At 37.7% G+C, this 21,043-nt stretch overlaps 1 protein-coding gene across 1 annotated transcript in view; it reads left to right on the top strand.

Moving 5' to 3' along the window:
* Window positions 1-21,043, top strand: part of Pi4KIIalpha (phosphatidylinositol 4-kinase II alpha) — a 281,979-nt gene that overhangs the window by 153,507 nt on the left and 107,429 nt on the right. The window contains exon 4 of the mRNA XM_067140835.2: window positions 8,066-8,197. Coding sequence (XP_066996936.2) covers window positions 8,066-8,197 — 132 coding nt within the window. The remainder of the gene's footprint in view (window positions 1-8,065; window positions 8,198-21,043) is intronic.

Genomic DNA, 21,043 nt, shown 5'->3' with positions numbered 1-21,043 from the left:
ATTATTTAGATCCGCTGACACTATCTTAACGCCATCTTCCCACATCTGGTTGAAGCCGTGGTCCTAAAGTGTCATAATGACGCACTTAGGAAAATTATACAATCCAGATCACTATTATCCCAACGGAATGTCTCAGAATTACGCATTATTTTACCGAACTCTTAACTCTTACAGTGCCAAGATGCTGATGTATCGGCACTTACATTCTGTACGAAAAATGCCAGGATGCAGATTCGATTGGGACCCTCTTATAAGTGGTGTAGTTATGCAGTAAGGTGCTAGATTGTGCCACAAATCAACTAGTAAGAAGGTAGAATGTTTGTAATTCCTTATGTCATTAGATGGCACTGACGTAGCTTCATTTTTGCTAGTTTACCCGTCAATTGTGAGTGTATGATCTGTGAGCGCTTGACATCTATGTTCTAATATGCTAGCCTCCTTGTTTGGTTATGTCCGCGTGTTGTGATTTGTTTTCAATAATTTTACATTCTAATTGACGCATTTGATATATTATCATAATGTATTAAGTTTATTATTATTTCTACTGTAGTTATAGTTACTTAGCAATTTATTTAGGTCATAATAAAGTTGTAAATAGGACATTTATCACAACAAGGCATGTTGTTACGTAGGCCTATTTCAGGAGAAGAAATTGAGGAACTTCTGGGTTGCTTTGAAGATGTGACTCCTATTTTAGCGAAAGTGATGATTACGATGTTTTTCAGATAGCGCTCCAGAGAATGATGGAGCCATGCCATTGGCAAATGGGCTTACAACCTTTCGTGCAATGTCAAAGAGTTATAGTGACAGTGGTAATGAAAATGACAGTGACAGTGCTAAGGAAAATGACAGTGACAGTGAATTAGATTATTCTCAGTCTGAATGCATATTCCCTGAAAGTAATTTTGTCCATCCTCACCATTTTTATGAAATCCCAGGGCCAAAACATGTAGGCCTACCTCAACCTGATGCTCCGCCCATAGAATATTTCAATCTGCTCTTTACACTTTCATTCCTGACACTATTAGTTGATTTTGTATATTGTTCTGATCTTCTGAACTGTTCTGTAGTAACAAATACTGCTACTAGACACAGTTCTCTCAAATGATTACTATTACTCTCCCAAAATTCATAAAATATCCAATCGTTGACAGGTTACAACACACGAAGTAGGAACTCCAGACAAACCATCGCTGCTAATACAGTAAGATATACATACGGCATTTGATATAACCACACTCTATTCATCTATGTTCTACATCTTCTAGAAAGACTACATTTCCACCTGAAAATCAAACATAACCTTCAAATACTCGAAATAAACTCATCTCACAGCAGCTTCAACCAGCACACTAACGTCTGTTTGCAATGGTTATATCAGATAATATTTTAGACCAATCAACTTACTGAGGATAACATCATAACATTCGGCTTTTCTCTTAACCAATCTTTTAATGTTGGAACGCAAAATATTAACAAATTCACCCTCAAGTTTACATTGGCAACTGCCGCAGCGAATATATGCTGACTTTTATAACAAAGAGGATCCACTTCAGTACCATACATGTGCCGTTTTAAAAACTTTATATCGATACAAATTCTCTTTTAGACAAGATTTTAAATTAGTTTACAATAATTTTAGCAGGTGTTGTATGTCCCAATATCATATTTTATAACCACTATTTTATAAAGTTAATATCATAACAAATCAAAGTTCAATTTTTACTAATTATAAAAGTCATTGTCCTTTTAACTGTGTTTGTTTTAAGATTAAATTAATATGGCTGATGATGCCCAATAAGAAGGGCAAAACATGTCCCCATAATATTCAGATTTTCTATGTCTAATTAACCACATAACGTGGTACTGATTGTATTGAATAGATTGAACAATAAATGTACTCCTTTTGTAAACTAAGTGAGATGTTCAATGTTTCTGGAAATTAGTTTATAAACAGGAAAGTGGACCTACAGTAACAATATAAATTGGTATATATGATCCCAGATAAGAGATAAGATTAAATATCTTCACTTAGTCACTTTAAATTTAGTGTAAAATGTGCTAATTAATTTCAAATTATATTTTTCTTTTTTAAAAATAAAAAATAATACAATTTTTATGCACAGTATTCCACAAAATTTTGTTTTTTGAAAGGCAAGTCACATGTTTATATTCCTTGGAGTATATCAAGCTCACATACCAAATTTTAACTCCATATCTTTTAAACTGACACATAAATAAAAAAATGTATACAGTGATGCAAAATCCATTGAAATATGCTTGGCATTCTATGCATATGATGACCTATTATGGTTCGGCATCCAAAGGGTTAAGGACTCGAACTTGCAATTAACTCTCGTATGTGCTAATAAATACTGTTTAGTCTTGCCCTAGATCGACGAACAGTTGACAACTGAAAAATTCTAATTGGTTGACATGGGACAGTCATTTTAGGGGACTCAATATCTCTGTCCCGCTCGCACAGTTTCGTTTCCTTGTCTTTGGGAGGTACACAGCAGGTTAAGTGAAAGTTGGCTTCTCACAGGAATCGTGCGAATATGGCGAACTGTGACCGTAAGCATGCTCTTCAGCTTGACGATTCTGTGAGGTGGCCTGAGTGTCGCTCGGGAGTTGAAACTACATTCGGAACTCTTACTATATGCCATATGAATTTGTATTAAAACACCTCAACTTATTTTCACATATTCCCACATGGGGGATATGGGTGCAGTATATACGCATGATTTAGAGTGATTTGATAGAATCTGAGGATGTTCCTGTCGAACGATACATGTCATTCTTAGTTTAATAGTATGTATTTTTTGTACAGGTATGCTATAATGTTATGTTTTGTGTTATAATTAGTGTTTTTTGACACACTGAAAAACAAGTTATATTAACTAAGCTGGCACTAGAAAATATGGCTTCCTTCTGAACAAAATACTTATGAAGTCCTTAAAAGTAACCTATTATTTCGTATGTTGGACCTGTCATGGTAGTGAGCCCCAGAAGGGCAGTTTGGTGTGGGGGAGCACATCTCTCATTACCGATTGGCATTGTAAATGGCTGAAGTTGAATCTTGGGCAATGCATGTGGGATTTTTGAAATGAGAAGTAGTTCCTTGCAATTCACATTCCTGTAAAACTTGGTCCTGTGGCTCTGATCACGGTATCAATAGTCTTGTGAAACTACAAGTTTACATACTTTTGCTCGATAGTAAGGTAGCAACGGTTCATGTTTGTGGGTTACTGTAGTCACGTCCTAGTTCGTGAACCATGGGCAACGGCTGAGTGGCCTAGTAAGTGGTCCTGAGAGTCGGGATACCAGTTGCTATGGAATGGGAGTGTTCATCTCGGACATATTCTGAGTCATGGCCCTCATTGTGCTCAGGCGGCTAGGACTATACAATTCACCGGTGGTCCATAACCCGTTAGAGGAGAGATCCTCACTTGGACTATGTGCAAGTAGGGTAGCATCCTGCTTCATGAATTTACCGAGCTCAGAACATTTTAAGCAAGCCTCGGACCTATGGGAGTAACAGAGTCCCACTCCCATTTGACAGGCGAGGGACTCCCTGGAAACAACTTGGCGAACGAAATGGAATTCGATGAGGAGCTATCAATATAAATAGGGCTTATGGAAGAAAGTAGAACTGGCTGAGTCTGCAAAGAGGATTCATCTGGATGTGCTAGGAGTAGTGATATTCAGGTAAGGGGAGATAACGAGGAAGAGAGAGGAGATTATGAAGTGTAATTGACGGGTGTTAGAAAGGGAAGGGCAGAGTCTGGGGTAGGGCCCTTTATCAGGAATACCATTGCACGCAACATAGTTTCTGTTAGGCATGTAAATGAGCGAATGATGTTGTGGGTAGATTTGTCAGTTGGCGGAATTAGGACAAGAATTGTGTCCGTGTATTCACCATGTGAGGGTGCAGATGAGGATAAATTTGACAAGTTTTATGAAGCATTGAGTGACATCGTGGTCAGTGTCAACAACAAGGATAGAATAGTGCTAATGGGCGATTTCAATGCGAGAGTTGGGAATAGAACTGAAGGATACGAAAGGGTGATTGGTAAATGTGGGGAAGATATGGAAGCTAATGGGAATGGGAAGCATTTGCTGGACTTCTGTGCTAGTATGGGTTTAGCTGTTACGAATACATTCGTCAAGCATAAGGCTGTTCACCGCTACACATGGGAGGCTAGGGGTACCAGATCCATAATAGACTATATCTTAACCGACTTCGAATTCAGGAAATCTGTTAGGAATGTAAGAGTTTTTTGCGGATTTTTCGATGATACAGACCACTATCTGATCTGTAGTGAACTAAGTATCTCTAGGCCTAGGGTAGAGAAAGTGAAATCTGTCTGCAAACGAATAAGGGTAGAAATCCAGGACGAGGAAATTAGACAGAAGTACATGGATATGATTAGTATGACGTTTCGAACAGTAGACAGTAAGCAGGTTCAGGATATATAAAGTGAATGGGTGGCATACAGGGATGCTGTAGTAGAAACAGCAAGGGAATGCCTAGGAACAACTGTGTGTAAAGATGGGAAAAGGCAAACATCCTGGTGGAATGATGAAGTGAGAGCAGCCTGTAAACGTAAAAAGAGGGCTTATCAGAAATGGCTCCAAACAAGGGCCGAGGCAGACAGGGATTTGTACGTAGATGAAAGAAACAGAGCGAAACAAATAGTTGTTGAATCCAAAAAGAAGTGGTGGGAAAATTTTGGTAATAACCTGGAAAGGCTAGGTCAGGCAGCAGGGAAACCTTTCTGGACAGTAATAAAGAATGTTAGGAAGAGAGGGAAAAAGAAAATGAACATTGTTTTGAGTAATTCAGGTAAACTCATAATAGATCCCAGGGAATCACTGGAGAGGTGGAGGGAATATTTTGAAAATGTTCTCAATGTAAAAGGAAATCATCCTGGTGGTGTTGCAAACAGCCAAGCTCATGGGGAGGAGGAAAATGATGTTGGTGAAATTATGCTTGAGGAAGTGGAAAAGGTGGTAAAAAAAACTCTGTCATAAGGCAGCAGGAATAGATGAAATTAGACCTGAAATGGTGAAGTATAGTGGGAAGGCAGGGATGAAATGGCTTCATAGAGTAGTAAAATTAGCATGGAGTGTTGGTAAGGTACCTTCAGATTGGACAAAAGCAGTAATTGCACCTATCTATATGCAAGGGAACAGGAAGGATTGCAACAACTATCAAGGTATCTCATTGATTAGTACACCAGGCAAAGTATTCACTGGTATCTTGGAAGGGAGGGTGTGATCAGTCGTTGAGAGGAAGTTGGATGAAAACCAGTGTAGTTTCAGACCACAGAGACGCTGTCAGGATCAGATTTTCAGTATGCGCCAGGTAACTGAAAAATGCTACGAGAGGAATAGGCAGTTGTGTTTATGTTTCGTAGATCTAGAGAAAGCATATGACAGGGTTCCGAGGGAAAAGATGTTCACTATACTGGGGGACTATGGAATTAAAGGTAGATTATTAAAATCAATCAAAGGCATTTATGTTGACAATTGGGCTTCGGTGAGAATTGATGGTAGAATGAGTTCTTGGTTCAGGGTACTTACAGGGGTTAGACAAGGCTGTAATCTTTCACGTTTGCTGTTCGTAGTTTACATGGATCATCTGCTGATAGGTATAAAATGGCAGGGAGAAATTCAGTTAGGTGGGAATGTAGTAAGCAGTTTGGCCTATGCTGACGACTTGGTCTTAATGGCAGACTGTGCCGAAAGCCTGCGGTCTAATATCTTGGAACTTGTAAATAGTTGCAATGAGTATGGTATGAAAATTAGCCTCTCGAAGACTAAATTGATGTCAGTAGGTAAGAAATTCAACAGAATTGAATGTCAGATTGGTGATACAAAGCTAGAACAGGTTGATAATTTCAAGTATTTAGGTTGTGTGTTCTCCCAGTATGGTAATATAGTAATTGAGATTGAGTGAAGGTGTCGTAAAGCTAATGCAGTGAGCTCGCAGTTGCGATCAGCAGTATTCTGTAAGAAGGAAGTCAGCTCCCAGGCGAAACTATCTTTACATCGGTCTGTTTTCAGACCAACTTATTTTACGGGAGCGAAAGCTGGGTGGACTCAGGATATATTATTCATAAGTTAGAAGTAACAGACATGAAAGTAGCAAGAATGATTGCTGGTACAAACAGGTGGGAACAATGGCAGGAGGGTACTCAGAATGAGGAGATAAAGGCTAATTTAGGAATGAACTCGACAGATGAAGCTGTACGCATAAACTGCTTCGGCGCTGGGGTCATGTGAGGCGAATGGAGGAGGATAGGTTACCTAGGAGAATAATGGACTCTGCTATGGTGGGTAAGAGAAGTAGAGGGAGACCAAGACGACGATGGTTAGACTCGGTTTCTAACGATTTAAAGATAAGGGGTATAGAACTAATTGAGGCCACAACACTAGTTGCAAATCGAGGATTGTGGCGACGTTTAGTAAATTCTCAGAGGCTTGCAGACTGAACGCTGAAAGGCATAACAGTCTATAATGATTATGTATGTATGTATGTATGTATGTACGTAAGGTAGCATCGGTTGCGGGTGATTACTTCTGAAGATGGTGCCTGCAGCCAACCTGCAAAAATCATAACTGCCTTCTATCAGAGTGTTAGACTAAAGAACTATTGTACAATAGTAATTTTCAGAGGTCAGGCATTTGTGTATAATAGCATACCAAAATATTTAGGGTGACTGTAGATAGATTTCTCACATACAGATTTTGTCAGTGCAAAACAGCCACAAAACTGTTCGTCTTCCTGTCTCTCACCAGAATTTCATTGGGAGCTGATGCCAACAGCCCAAAATGACAAGGAAAACTTCTCTACCTTTGAGCTGTTCCCCATCTGAGTGCTGCTCTGGGGTGTGGCTCAACAGGCTCACCTGGTGGATGCCTTTAACTTTGTTATAGTGTGTGCATTGTAACTGGATCACTATTTTTTACTCCTGTTTATTAGCTGTCAGTGATCAGTATTATCTTACCCTGTACATCAGAAATTACATTCAAGGATGCTCAAGGATGAGAGACTCTTAATCTATGAGGAGCCATTCAGCGAGGAACATCTAGACTTAAGTATTGAAACTAGCATGGGGAATATACTCTGAAATTAACATCCTGTCCCTTCAGTTACCCTGAAAGCTGTCAAAAAAGAGTGATCATCTGCCCCTCAAGGCATTGTACTTGATGAAAATCCCTCCATAAAACTTTTGAACTTCAATCTGCTGCATTGTGCTTGGGGTAAACGCTACTACATAAGGTGTGGACTTGGGAGAACTGCTTCTGCTCCTTTAAGTGGTATCAGGCAGACTTGTCCTACTGTTTCTGGGATAAGGTTCCACAGACAATACAGCCCATAGTATTGGAATGCCTCCTTTGTGCCTTTTCAGGAAACCTAAAGCCTTAGACATCAGAATTTAGCTTTTCAGATCCTCATCATTTGTATAGTAAAATTAAATGTTTCTTTGTATAGCTCCCACTGTGGATCAGTGGTAGTGTGTTGGCCTCCAGATCCCAAGATTGCAGGTTCAGACCCGGCAGAGAGAGTTTGATTTTTGAAGGGCTGGTAAAAGTCGGCATGTAAATGATGCTGGCGACACATTTTGAGTTTGTCCTTCAAAATGAGTTGGTTGTAGATCGCACAAAGGGATCTGGCTTACTCTGCCATCTGATAGAATAAAAACTGAACTAGTAATTGATATTCAGGGAGCCTAAATGGTGTTCAATCAAAATGCCTGCACATGGTAGCTGAGCTCATAAGTTCATCATCATTATCACTGTATGTATGTATGTATGTATGTATGTATGTATGTATACCACCTGTTAATATACTGTCTGTATATTATTATGTTTATATTGTAGTTAGTAATTTTTTCTTTCATTCTTGTGCTTGTAAAGATCATGCTTTGCCATCTTGCTCATTCTCATATTTCAAACTGTGATTTCTTGTATAATCCAGTTAACTGAATTTAATACTTCAACTATTGTGTTAACACCATATATTTTACTCTTGTAATAAAATTCTTTTATTCCACAGGTTGTCAAGTTAGTGAGCGAGACATTTAATTATCCTCGGATTGATCGTCAAAAGACACGTATGAAGAAAGTCATTATGGAACAGTTCCCTAATGTTGGCCGTCGGTTCAATAGGATAGGATTGCGCCCCAAGGTAATTTATGTCTTTTTACTAGTGTTTATATATTCCGTTTGTACATGTTACATTGAACTGCTTTATTTATGCTTTTTTTTTTTTTTTTTTTAACAATAATGTTGTACAAGGAATGTTACAAAATCAAGTAGAATTCCTCTTAGCTGTGAGAAACTATGTATGGAGATTTAATAAATGATCTGCAAGTACCCAATGAAATACAGTCTTTATTAGTTTGTTAGAAATTTACTTGACCTTATTTTGAAGCCTTATGTTGATTTACTATGCCTTTCTTTAGTTGAAAGTTATAAACAAAGACTTTGGATGTAAACAAACACCACCGATAAGCCCTTGCATTATGACTGCTCAGACCTGGGAATATTTAGCACACATGGAGCAGGGAGAGTAACACGTGACATGCTGGTAGCCTGGCATGTATAGGGCACGTTTTTATGCGCTTTGTATTAATGAACATCACCAGCGTCCGAATTAGACAGTGACCGGTCTCTCCGTGCTCGATAGAGGACAAATTGTGTTGGCATGGTGCCTTGGTACAAGCATCTCTGAAATGGTGCAGCTTGTGGCCTGCCCTCATGCCACTGTTGTGAGCACGAATCGAAGTGGTGCTATGATGGGCAAATGGCCTATTGTCCAGCCATGAGTTGATACCAGCTCATTCACGCCAGAGGCCAGTGGAGACTGTTGCACATTGTGCTTAGCAAGCACAGGGCCACAGTTCAAGAAAATCTGCAATTAACAGGTACAACAGTGATGACCAGGCTAATATTTCCCAACACATGGTTCATCGAACCCTGCTGAGCATCGGACTGCAGAATCGATGATCCAGTAATACCGCAAAACAGACTGCACACCGCTGAAAGCACTGCATGAAGTGGGCATAAAATCATTGCCACTGGCCTGTGAATGATTGGAAAAATGTTGCCTGGTCTGGTGAGTCCAGATTCCTGGTTCATCACATCAGCAGCTGATTTCCATTAGAGGCTATAGCATGCAGTTGTATGGTCGGGTGGAGATAGACTGGTGGAGGAGGTGTGATAATCTAGGTGATGTTTTCATGGAATACACTGGGATTATTAATCCATTACGCCAATCCCTGGCAATTATCTTGCATGTTGACGTCATTGGGAACTAAGTCCATCTGTTCATGTCAGTGTTGTTCCCTGATGGTGACTGCTGCTTTCATTGGGATAGTGCACTATGCTACACTGCCAGGATTGTGAGGAATTGGTTCAAGGAACATGATAGTGAATTTGCTTTAATGCTGTGGTCCTCAAAGAGCCCCAATATGAACCTCATTGCACATTTGTGGTGTGACTTCGAGAAGCAGGTTCATGTTAAATCATCACTACCCATCATTGTACGCCATCTTGAGGACCTGCTGTTGTGCTTGTGGTACCAGATACCCCAGAATAGCTTCCGCTACCTCATTGAATTGATGACGCCGAGTGACCTTGGTTCTGTGGATAAAACAAGGTCTTGCATCATAGTAAATAGGTCATAATGTAATGGCTCATTGGTGTATCTGCTCATGATCATGGATAAACTTTACAAAATTCATTAATTTTGGAGTGATTACTTCTTAGTTAGGCCCATTGATACAAAAATCATCTGTATAAAAAAAGTGTGTTTCTGCGACTTACACCAGCTAATTTCTTCAGTAATGTGAATTTTCCAAGATTTTATATTGGCGAAAAAATTGATTTTCTTTACAAGACGTTAATGGTGTCCGCAAGTCCAGTTCATCTGTTAAGTCTTCACTTTGAAGGCTGGTTGGATCCTCAAATAACACGACCAAAGGTTATATGGTTACAGGGAAACCACAAAAACTGAAGATGGCGCCATAATGAAGTTTACGAGACATGATGAAAAGTGAGGTAGTTTACCATTACTTTGGTCACTGAGATTGGCCGTATTAGTAACACCTTTAATGACATCCAGATACACTACACTTTCTTTGAATGTCATCAATTGGCACTACACACACCTCAGCAGCTTCCACATTATCACAAACATAAATGAGACAGACACCTTAGTGGAAGCTATATTTAGTATTTAATTCACCAGCCTCCTCCTCCAGCTCCCATTCCCAGTTCACTCCTGGGTTGGGTTATGAATCAAGGACCTCAATCGTTACCTGTCTCTCCACCACTCTTTTCCTTCTTCCAGTATTTCTTCTATCTTTTCTCGTCTATACTCTCCTCCAGTGTATCCATTCACCTCTTTCAAGGCCTTCCTTGTGAACTCTTTCCTGTTGGACCGGGTTAGTTGGCCATACGGTTAAGGGCTCAAAGCTGTGAGCTCACATCCGGGAGATAGTGGGTTCGAATCCCACTGTCAGCAGACTTGAAGATGGTTTTTCATGGTTTTCCATTTTCACACCAGGCAAATGCTGGATCTGTACCTTAATTAAGGCCACGGACGCTTCCTTCCTATTCCCAGGCCTTTCCTTTCCCATCGTTGCCATAAGGCCTATCTGTGTCAGTGCGACATGAAGCAAATAGCTTTCCTGTTGGTTTCTCTGTAAATATATATTTCTTTACAATTTGCTTTGTCACACCGATGCAGATAGTCATATGATGGAAGTGCAATAGGAAAGGGCTAGAGGTCGGAAGGAAACGACTGTGGCTTTAATTAAGATAATCCCAGCATTTGCGTGGTGTGAAAATGGGAAATAATGAAAAACCATCTTCAAGGTTTCCAATAGTGGGGTTCAAACCCACTGTAAATATTTTCTATGAAACTCTGTCGGAATGTCATTGGACTTAAAAAGGGCTGATTTTAAGGTAGCTACAAATATTATCAATTATGAATTCTTGATAATTATAGAAGCAAATTTGTCCAATGATATTACTGATAGTGATCTTGAACTGCATTCGTTCAGAATATTCCAATTAGATCATTCTCCTTTGAATAGTAAAGGATCACATGGGGGATTTTTGATATGTATTAATAGAAAATATAATTGTCCCATCATTCGCTGTTATAACACAGTTGAGCAGTTATATGTAGGTGTGCAAGTTGACCACTCAAGGTCATTATTGGAGGTGTTTATATTCCTGCCAAATCTCCACTTCAGACATATAAAGATCATGCAGATTCAGTTGAGAACACCATTCAATCCAGTCTATATAAATATTAAGCACCTTTTTTTTTAAATTTATTTTTTATTACCTACCTTCATTTCTCACAATTCAGTAACATACCAAACTCCTTAAATCATATACTAGATTTAAACTTTTCTAATTCACCTGCTGTTGAGATTACAAGAAGTCTATAAACACTCATACCTCTTGATAGATATCATCCCTCCTTAGTAGATAAGTATTATTTATCTATGAATTTTTCTGAACAGAACTTAATTTAATAATAATTATTATGACTTTAAAATAAAAAATGTGATTACAGAAGTTTGAATAGATTTCTTACTTCTTTTAACTCAGGAAAGGTATTAGATTGTCAATCAATAGATTCAGATATTGACATATTTTATTCCATTTTCTATTACAGTATTCATTGCTGCATCCCCATTCGCTGTTACAAAAAACCCATATTCCCTAAATGGTTCAGTGATAAATGAAATCTCTCAGTTTAGAAAAGAAAAGATTTCATAAATTTACAAGCCAGTATTATGAAACATTTTCCAAACTAAGTCAGGAATGTAAAATTGAATATAAACTGTGCTATTCCAGGTATATGTTTGAGAGTGAATCTAATCTTTATTCCAATCCTCAGTCTTTCTTGACGTATCTGAAATCAAAGCAGTCACAGGATTCTATCCTTTCCTCAATGCTTCTAAATGAAATGAGAGCTGAAACTGGTGAACACATAGCATATCTTTTTGCGTTGCATTTCTCATCTCCATTTTCTTAACATTTAAAAAATAGCACTTCATTTGATTATCCTCATAAGTTGATTTGAGGAACATTAACATCAATAGAGACGATTTATATACTTAATTAAGCTCCCTCAAAGTAAATAGTTCATATGGTCCTTATCTGATACCTCCATAGCTTCTCACGGAATTCCATTATATTCTAACTGAAGCACTTTTTCATTTATTCAGATTGTTCCTTGACCAAAGCATTCTCCCTCAAAAATGGAAAAGTAGTTTTGTTTTTCCAGTTTTTAAAAACTGTGATTAAAATATAAAACAATAAAGGCCCGTCACAAATATGTCTCGAATACTTAAACTGTTCAAAGATCTAACAGCTGATAAAATAACACCTCTTATCGAACAAATTGTGATAGAAGAGCAACCTGGATTTGTTTCTGGACACTCAACCTGTATGAATCTCATGCTATACAGGGTGTCTCAAACTTTTTGGGTCAAATTGAAATTCTCTCAAAGATCCCTGGTGTCTGTTGTACCAGGAGACAGGCAGCTTGGATGCTAGTAAGCAGTCTTCATCCGTTTCTGTGGGGGTTTCATAAAGCAACAATTTTACGTAACCCCAGAGGAAAAAGTCCAGAGCTGTGAGATCCAGTGATCGCGCTGGCCATGGGACAGGATCTCCCCTTCCAATCCAACGATGAGGGTACGCGTTGTTCAGGTGCTCGCGGAATTAACATCAAAGTTGAAACCACATCCTTTCGCGGACAGAAAGAGGTACAGTCTCCAGGAACTGTGGCAACACATCTTGCAAGAACACCAGGTAATGTGGACTGTCAACCGGGGAGGCAGCAAACAAGGTCCTATTAGGTGATCCTAGAAAATGCCCGCCCATATGTTGATAGAGAATCGTTGCTGGTGGCCACCGATGTGGGTGGCATGGGAATTGTCCTCATTCCAGACACGGCTGTTGCGACTTGAAAACACCATCACGGGAGAATGAGGCCTCATCCAAGAACAATACAAAGTGTACAATGTTCAGCACTACAGCACTGCAGTGGATAATCCATTGACAAAAGTGATCGTGGGACTCAAAATCCGTTTGGCCCAGTGAATGCACACGTTCTTTATGATAGAAGTGTAAAAGCTGTTCCACCAATACTCTCTACACTGTATCCTTCAGAGTGTGCATTTCACGGACAGGTTGACAGGTGCGTATTGCTGGGTGGTCAGCTACACAATCCAACACCATCTGCTCAAAGTCCGGTGTTCGTACATGTCTTTAGCGGGAACCTTGGCCGGCTCTGTATGGCGTGAACGACCCTGTCTCTCGTAAGTTTGTATGCACTGAGATAGACTTCTTCCAATTAAGACGACGCCTGTGGGGAAGTGTTCTGTACATTCGTGCTGCTTTACGGTCACTACATCCTGCCGCCCTCTACATTAAATGTACGTCTGCCAACTCTCGTGACGAGTAACGTTCCATCTTTGACTACGCGTCGTGCACTGTACACAGTAACACACCTCACCATGGACACATCACAAGCTGTCTTACGCAGTGGACAACTGATACCAGGGATAGTGGTGTCGGTGTGGCACACATTAATCTACCTGTGCGATGCATGCGGTCATCACCTGATACACATGCTATGAGCCAAGTTGTGTACAGTACATCTGTTTGGTGATCAGACATGTATGGTGTTTATCACCTGCTGTCTATTCCAGTGTATAGCAGATACCTGGGATCCTTGTGTGTGTGCAGCAGAACTGCTTGCACATTTGCAGTATATGCATTAAGACTGGCAGTCATCACTTTGAACACTTACTATGAGCTATATTGTTATGTGGTGTATGCTGTGTATGTCCATAACACAATAAATATGCATTTCTGACCTTTGGCTCCCTATCTCAATATAATCAGTTTTGGACCCACTATCACCTGTTTCAGTTTGACCCAAAAGGTTTGAGATGCCCTGTAATATCGGTAATTGTTGTTGATGCTGTGGAAAATCGACAGGTTGACTGTGTATATACAGACTTCTCCAAAGCTTTTGATACAGTTGACCGTAGCCTATTACTAAATAAACTTTCTGTATATGGTATTCATGAACCTCTTCTATCAGGGTTTCTATTATATCCCAAAGGTTGTATATTTAGTTAAGATACATAATCCCCTTTCCACTCCTTATAATGCTGTATCCCACAAGGTGCCCACCTTGTCGCATTGATGTTTTTGCTGTATATTAATGATATTAAGGAAGTTTTTGTACATTCTATATGACTAATGTTTGCAGACGAAGTAAAATTCTTTACAAGAATCGATTCACATAGTGATTGCCTTGGATTACAAAAATACTTAAAAGAACTTTAAGTTTATTGTTCAAGTAGTGGTTTAAAAAACTGTCACAAAAAGTGTAAGATAATCCAATTTTCTAAAAAGAAATGCAATATCTTCTGTGATTATAAATTAAATTCCAAACTTTCTGTGAGTACTGTTGAACAAATAAATGATTTAGGTGTATTATTTACAAATACCCTGAACTTCAGTGGTCACATTGAACAGATATGTAAAGAAAATCGTTTCGAAGACTTGGCTGGATAACAAGTTATTCCAGAGAGTTTTCCAGTTTGCTCAGTTTTAAACACCTGTACAGGGTGGTCAGAAACTACACGAACAGAGTATATGAGCGTTGGTCATACTGATAGTAAATTCGAAAACATTATGTCGAGATCTCACGCCGTTGTCATTTTATCAGCTGCTGAAGTTAGCCAGTCAGATAGCTTCCCGGGCGAGTTCAAATGGGCTTTACGAGGCGGTGTTTCTAAATCTGCACATGGTCTTGTTGGGCTCGAGATCCATGTAGAGAATTGAGCATCAAAACTAACACACCCGTGGGTTTCAGTTAATGCAGCAGTGTGCTTGCTATAGGCCGAGCCTATCAGCAGGGAGGTCCTTGTTCAAGTCTCTGCCCTGGAGAAGTTTATTTCTTCTATTGGCGCGCTCAAGCTGGTCGTAAGTGACGTGCAGATTTAGCAATACCACCTCGCAAAGCCCATCTGAAGTCGCCCGCGAAGTGATCTGATTGGCTAACTTTGGCAGCTGATAAAATGACAATGGCGTGAGATATCTAATTATATTTTTCCAATTTTTTTATCTGATTGACCAACCGTCTAATGCTCATACACCCTGTTCACGTTGTTTCGGACCACCCTGTATGTAACATTCATATGTCCATTTATTAGAATACTGCATTCAGATATGGAATCCTAACCATACTGTTTCCATATCTAGGATTGTCTGTCCAACATAAATTTTTACATTTTTATTCTGCATAGAATATAGAAAATTGGAAGACTGTCTGGAATTACAATTTCTTCAGGAAAGACGTGAGAACTTTGATATTAGTTTCATTTATAAATTACTCTACTGTCATATAAATTGTTCTGAATTATTGGAACATGTTCCTCCTAAGAACACGAGATTAAATTAGTCTTTTGTAACAAACTGCAACAGAACAAACTGTTTTCCGTAGTCCATTGCAGAGAATGATGAGAAATGTGAAAAACTTGGCTTTAGATATATTTGACTGTTCACACTCTCCCTATGAATTCTACTAAAATCATAATCATTAGGTAACCTAGCCTTTTTGTCCTATAATACTGTATAAGTAGATAATTTGATATTTATGGTACCAACTTCTCCTTTATGCCTTATGTAAACATTTCTTAGTTACATATTAACAACTGTGTAACATGTTTTTATGCAGTAAATAAAAATTGTGCCCATACCATTTTTGATTGCTTGTTTCTATTTTGTCCTGTAGTTTTGAAACTCAATCCTTTTTAATTTTTGATTGCATCTTGACCAAGCGAGTTGGAATTCACTTAGGGTCATGTCTCTGTAAGCTTGCATTATGGCTGAAGATGGCCCATGTTTTTTAGTGCCGAAACTAGTACCATGTATATTGTGCCATTGCACTATTCCAGCAATCAAGCTCAATCGAATTAGGACGAACGTGATTATTAGTAATGAAGTTAGACATAATGAATAAATTATATAAGATATCAAGGAATTGAGAGTAACGCAAAGTCGTAATGAATAAAATTACGGTGGCAGTGACCAAGACAAAATAGATATTCGAATTGTTAAGATTGACACTGTTTTAAATTACAAATGAAAGACTAACTCAAGTTAGTCTGTAAAAATCACGTCGAATTATTAAAACGAGAGAAGAAAATGAGGAAAGAAAGCTACTTATATCATATAAATAAGCAGACAGTAGAAGATATGAAAGATTAATCAAATATGCATGAAATAATAAAATACGCAACTTATAAATTGATTCGTAGTGGCATATGGAAAGTGCAACGACAAGGCCATGACTACAAGAAGGAATATTTAATATATCACAATATAAACGATTAAAAACTAAAAGCCATTCTTCACGAGAATAAATTAAAATATTTGCAGACATATTGGAGATCTAATAGACACATTGATATTATACGAAGCAATATTAAGCGGAATCAAGTAGATAAATCATGTCAGAAGTCTTTGAAACTGTTATGTCACAGCTGATTTCATCATTGTATTTTGAATTCTCAATAGAGTTTTTGAAGGAAACCATGACTTGCTAAGAAGATTGGGAGTAGACTGTCTGGATGATTCCAAGCTGGACCAACATGGCAGAGATGACCCCTGGTTCCCGATGACATCATGATGACCAGCCAAGCAGAATGACCTGAATCCAGAGCTGTAGAGGATGACCAAATGACAGATATCATTCTGAAAAGCGACGGAAAAAGATAAGTTTTTCTAACATGTATATCGATAAGTAGTAACAAGGTTAGGATATCTGTAGTTAAAGCCTACATTGGTAGATACCTGTTTAGAGTCTTCAGAATGACTTAAATTATATTAAATTCTTGTGAGTGATTATTTAAGCCAATGATAGAAGGAATAGTTAGTCTTCTTCAAAAATAAGACAAACCCAAGTTAGGGAGTGAAATAAAGTGTTCATAATGTTCCAATGAAAACAAAGAATCCCAATTAGCCGTCTTATAATTTACCATATGTGAAACGTTTATAAGAGAGATAATTTTAGGATCTTCAATATGCAATGCCAAGTGATACTATGTTGTGTAGAGGTTATATGTTACCGTAATAAATTAGGATATGCATTAAATATGAATATAATGGCAGATTGTAGAATGTTAATTTTATTTGAGAAGATATGGATCCGATACTACGAATAATTGGAAATAAGGTTATTTGAGCGTCAGAGAAGATATATAGTTCAAATACATAAAAGAATATGAAGTGTTATGAGGTAAAATGAGTCATGATGAAGATATAATGATTTTATATGTTGAGAATGAAGAATGTATTGAAGGATTATGTAATGCTACGGTGAAATATGAGATATTGTATTGAAGGAATATGTAATGATACGACAAAATATGAGATGTACATGATTTATTTGAAAAGCAAGGAAAGGAATATTGACGCACTGTAGGATCATATGTTTATTATGCAGTAACAGTGTAATGTCAGAGAATCCACATCCTATGTTAATGGTGACATGATTATACATACATGGAATGTTATTGTAGGTCAAGATCATCAAAAGGAATTCCTATAAGATTGATTGGTTATGCATTTTGAATAAACTTAATATTTCTATTTTAAAATCTATTTTTTCTCAAATAATGATGGCATAACGGAGACTAACGTGGTTAATTATTATATTGTGTGATAAATATAATTGAGAGTAGATATTACATAGTGTCTTCAAAAATGATTTTCCGTAGGCAGAATACTTCGAATAACTCGCATATTAGGTCATTTATTGATATATTTGGTTACATTTGAGAATCTTATTACTTTGTTATACACAACCAATGTTGATTTACATTAAAGTGAATTAATATCAAATATGATGGTTAATAATAATAATAATTTTAACTTGAATAGAAGCAGATTTGTGATGTTCAGTGAGAAACTTATTTTTTCCAGAAGCTTATATTGAAATTCTACGGAACCAAAATAACAATCGTGTATTAATGAAACTTGTCCTAAGCAAAGTTAACGAAAACTAATGTATAGAATGATCCTTCAGATTGATATAACCAAGAATTTCACATGTCAAGATGCAATTTATTATTTTTCTTTATGAATATTTCATTGAATATAATTAATAACCCATTTAAATTCTGATATATGAACCTAAAAGCGCGATTGATTGCTCATAATATGAGCATAGATGATCACTACATATCAGAAGAACAAACATTAATTAAATTGTAAACTTATTTTCACATTTTACATTTTGCATCTACATAATTATTATTTTCTTGAATAAATTACATTAATTAAGTTTAATATGATGTGTTATTGATGTTTTCCATTGTAACAAAGGTTTATCTTAGATTTAAGCTGTAGAATGACCAATTTTCTTGCAATTTCATGATACGTCAGATGGAGACTTCCATCAATTCTGATGACAGATAGATCTATATAGCATATCAGCGTTGTTTCAATTCCACGATAAAAATATATATGAAGATAGAAATAATGAACCCTGAGATCTAGTCGGGATATCTTTAAGTCACCTATCCTGGATGTGGGAAGGTTGTAATATGCAATATTATAACTGTGTACCACCACTTGTATGGATTAAGAGGAACACCCACTAGTGATATATTTGACCTGTAAGATGTGTGGGAAAGGTGAATGTGCTGGTGTCGAGTGCACACCAGCGCCTTTATGCATCAACTGCACAGCCATGCGTTCTCCAATCTCCAAGGAGTGTACCACATTCAGGGAAGAAAAAAAAAAGATCCAGGAGATCAAAACTCTGGATAAGATTTCTTATTCAAACACCCGGAGAAAGTTCACATCCTTGGCTGCTCCAGAGTTCTGTGTGCTTCGCTGAAAAATCTCAAAATGTGAATCTCACTAGAGAATTTTATACCTGTCAGTAGTTCACAGCAAGCACTGAATAAGTAACCAAGGGCTAGTTCACTTAAGGGGTTTAAATGATTGCTGGACCGATGGTGAACCGGATCAGTGGTACCTGGCAGCGGATGTATTCCTAGAAATTATCGTATTTACACAAATAATCCCCGCATATTTAAAAAAAAAATTGAGGCACAAATTGCACTGCAGGTTTTATTTGCTTCAAGGTTGGCAACACGTGTAACCGCAGATAGAAGAAAACTGTCCCATGTCGTATTTATACGGAAAACAATTCAGACCTTTAATTTAAAACTTCCTTCACATTAAAAAGATAGTATTCTACAGAGTAATTTAAATTCAAAATGTCTCCGTGTAACGATAAAATGCGTCTTCTGGAACGTGCAAGAGTAGCTTTCTGCACTTTCACTCACTTCGGTGTGTTGACAGTGTTTCATAGTTGCTAAATTCGAGTGAAATCTTAATTCTTCTGTATTCAGCCTTTTAAGGAATGCCACAGTATCACGTAACAAGCAGTGTGTGGAAAAGCAGAATCCGTGAACACTGGCGGTGCGGACAGTTGACGAAAAAGCGTGGCTCATAATTATAATCAATTCATAGGCAACGAACAGTATTGTCATTGCCAAGGAACTGAATTTTTTTTTAAAATGTGTAGCCCAAATGGACTTTAAAAGGAGATGGGGTCACTTTATTGTGTTGCAAGGCAGACGGAAGCGAGAAACTTCTTACTTCCTCCCCTTGTCATGAGAATGTTCGATAAGCCACGATGTTTTAAGGACATTGGGTACTTTTCGTGCAAGTACAAGGCATCTAAAATGCATACAGTACAGTAATTCAATGAATAAATCACTTGCACAGGGTGGCCAGCATAGACTTCTCCTCGTCTTTGAATATATTTTCTTCTCTCGTTGCAGTAGGTAATGTTTGCCAGTTGGTTATCCAGGTGCATTATTGGAATACTGTAAATGCACCTTGTTCGATACGTTTTGGAAATAGTTCTTTTCCATGACGTTTGAAACATTTAAACTGTGAATCAATGTTAATTGCATGCAGTATCAGATCTTAGAATATTTTGTGACGCAGCAAGGGTTGGCATTTGTGAAGTACGGGTTGGCGGTTAATTCGAAATAATGTAATTTGAAGTCCAATTTTTGCATCGCAATGACTTCGAATTAACAAGGTTTTACTGTATTGCAAAACTAACATCAGAGTTTGCCGGTGTGTCTGTTTCAAGTGTTTACATTGCCCGAAAAGAATAACCTACCACCGATCGTGTTAATATCCGTGTAAAAAAAGACTGCGTGTGAAAAGCGATTTAGACGTGGAGTGTGACAAATTTGTAAGTAATTTAGGAGAGGATTCTAGTGATGCAAGAGACAACCAATCTTTCGATCTACAGGGAATCGAGCCTATTGCAAGTTCAGATTAATGAAATACCTGGGCCTACTTGCTAATTTTCATGGCAAATATATTTTATAGCAGTGACAATGTATTTTTATCATCTCAAATGTGTTCAGGCAAAGGAGCTATATCCGTAAATTTACACGTTCATATTTGCGTAAAAACCACATGGATCTCGCGGTGTTATATAAAATGTTTATGCCTATGTCACTCTTCTGATGAAAGGAATTTTAGTTCATTTCAATTTTTTTGAAGATGAGCCTTCCTAAAATTAGGGTGCGGGGATTATTTGTATAAATACGGGATCTCATTATGATTGCAGCATCTGATTCTGCCATTGACATTTGTTTCACTTGTGCAACCTTTGTCACAGGTGAACATGTAGTGGAAGTGGAGAGTGTTTTTTTGAAGACTTTATTTGTAAAGTATGATATGTTTTATTTGTAATGACCTAACCTGTACTGTGTAATATTTGTAACATATGTATTTGTAAATAATAGTATTCAGTTCTATATTTACTGGAAGTGTCCAGAAACTTTTGTTACATAAATTTTTTGAACAGGGTGTGTTGCCTTTTGTTGGTTAGGTATTCTAGAATATATTTTCTGACTGTTCGGGAAATGGAAGGTTCGCGATCGTG

This window comes from Anabrus simplex, chromosome 2 (genome assembly GCF_040414725.1).
Source record: "Anabrus simplex isolate iqAnaSimp1 chromosome 2, ASM4041472v1, whole genome shotgun sequence".
NCBI lineage: Eukaryota > Metazoa > Arthropoda > Insecta > Orthoptera > Tettigoniidae > Anabrus > Anabrus simplex.
The sequence above is the reverse complement of the archived record's forward strand: the minus strand, read 5'-3'. Positions and strand labels throughout refer to the sequence as shown.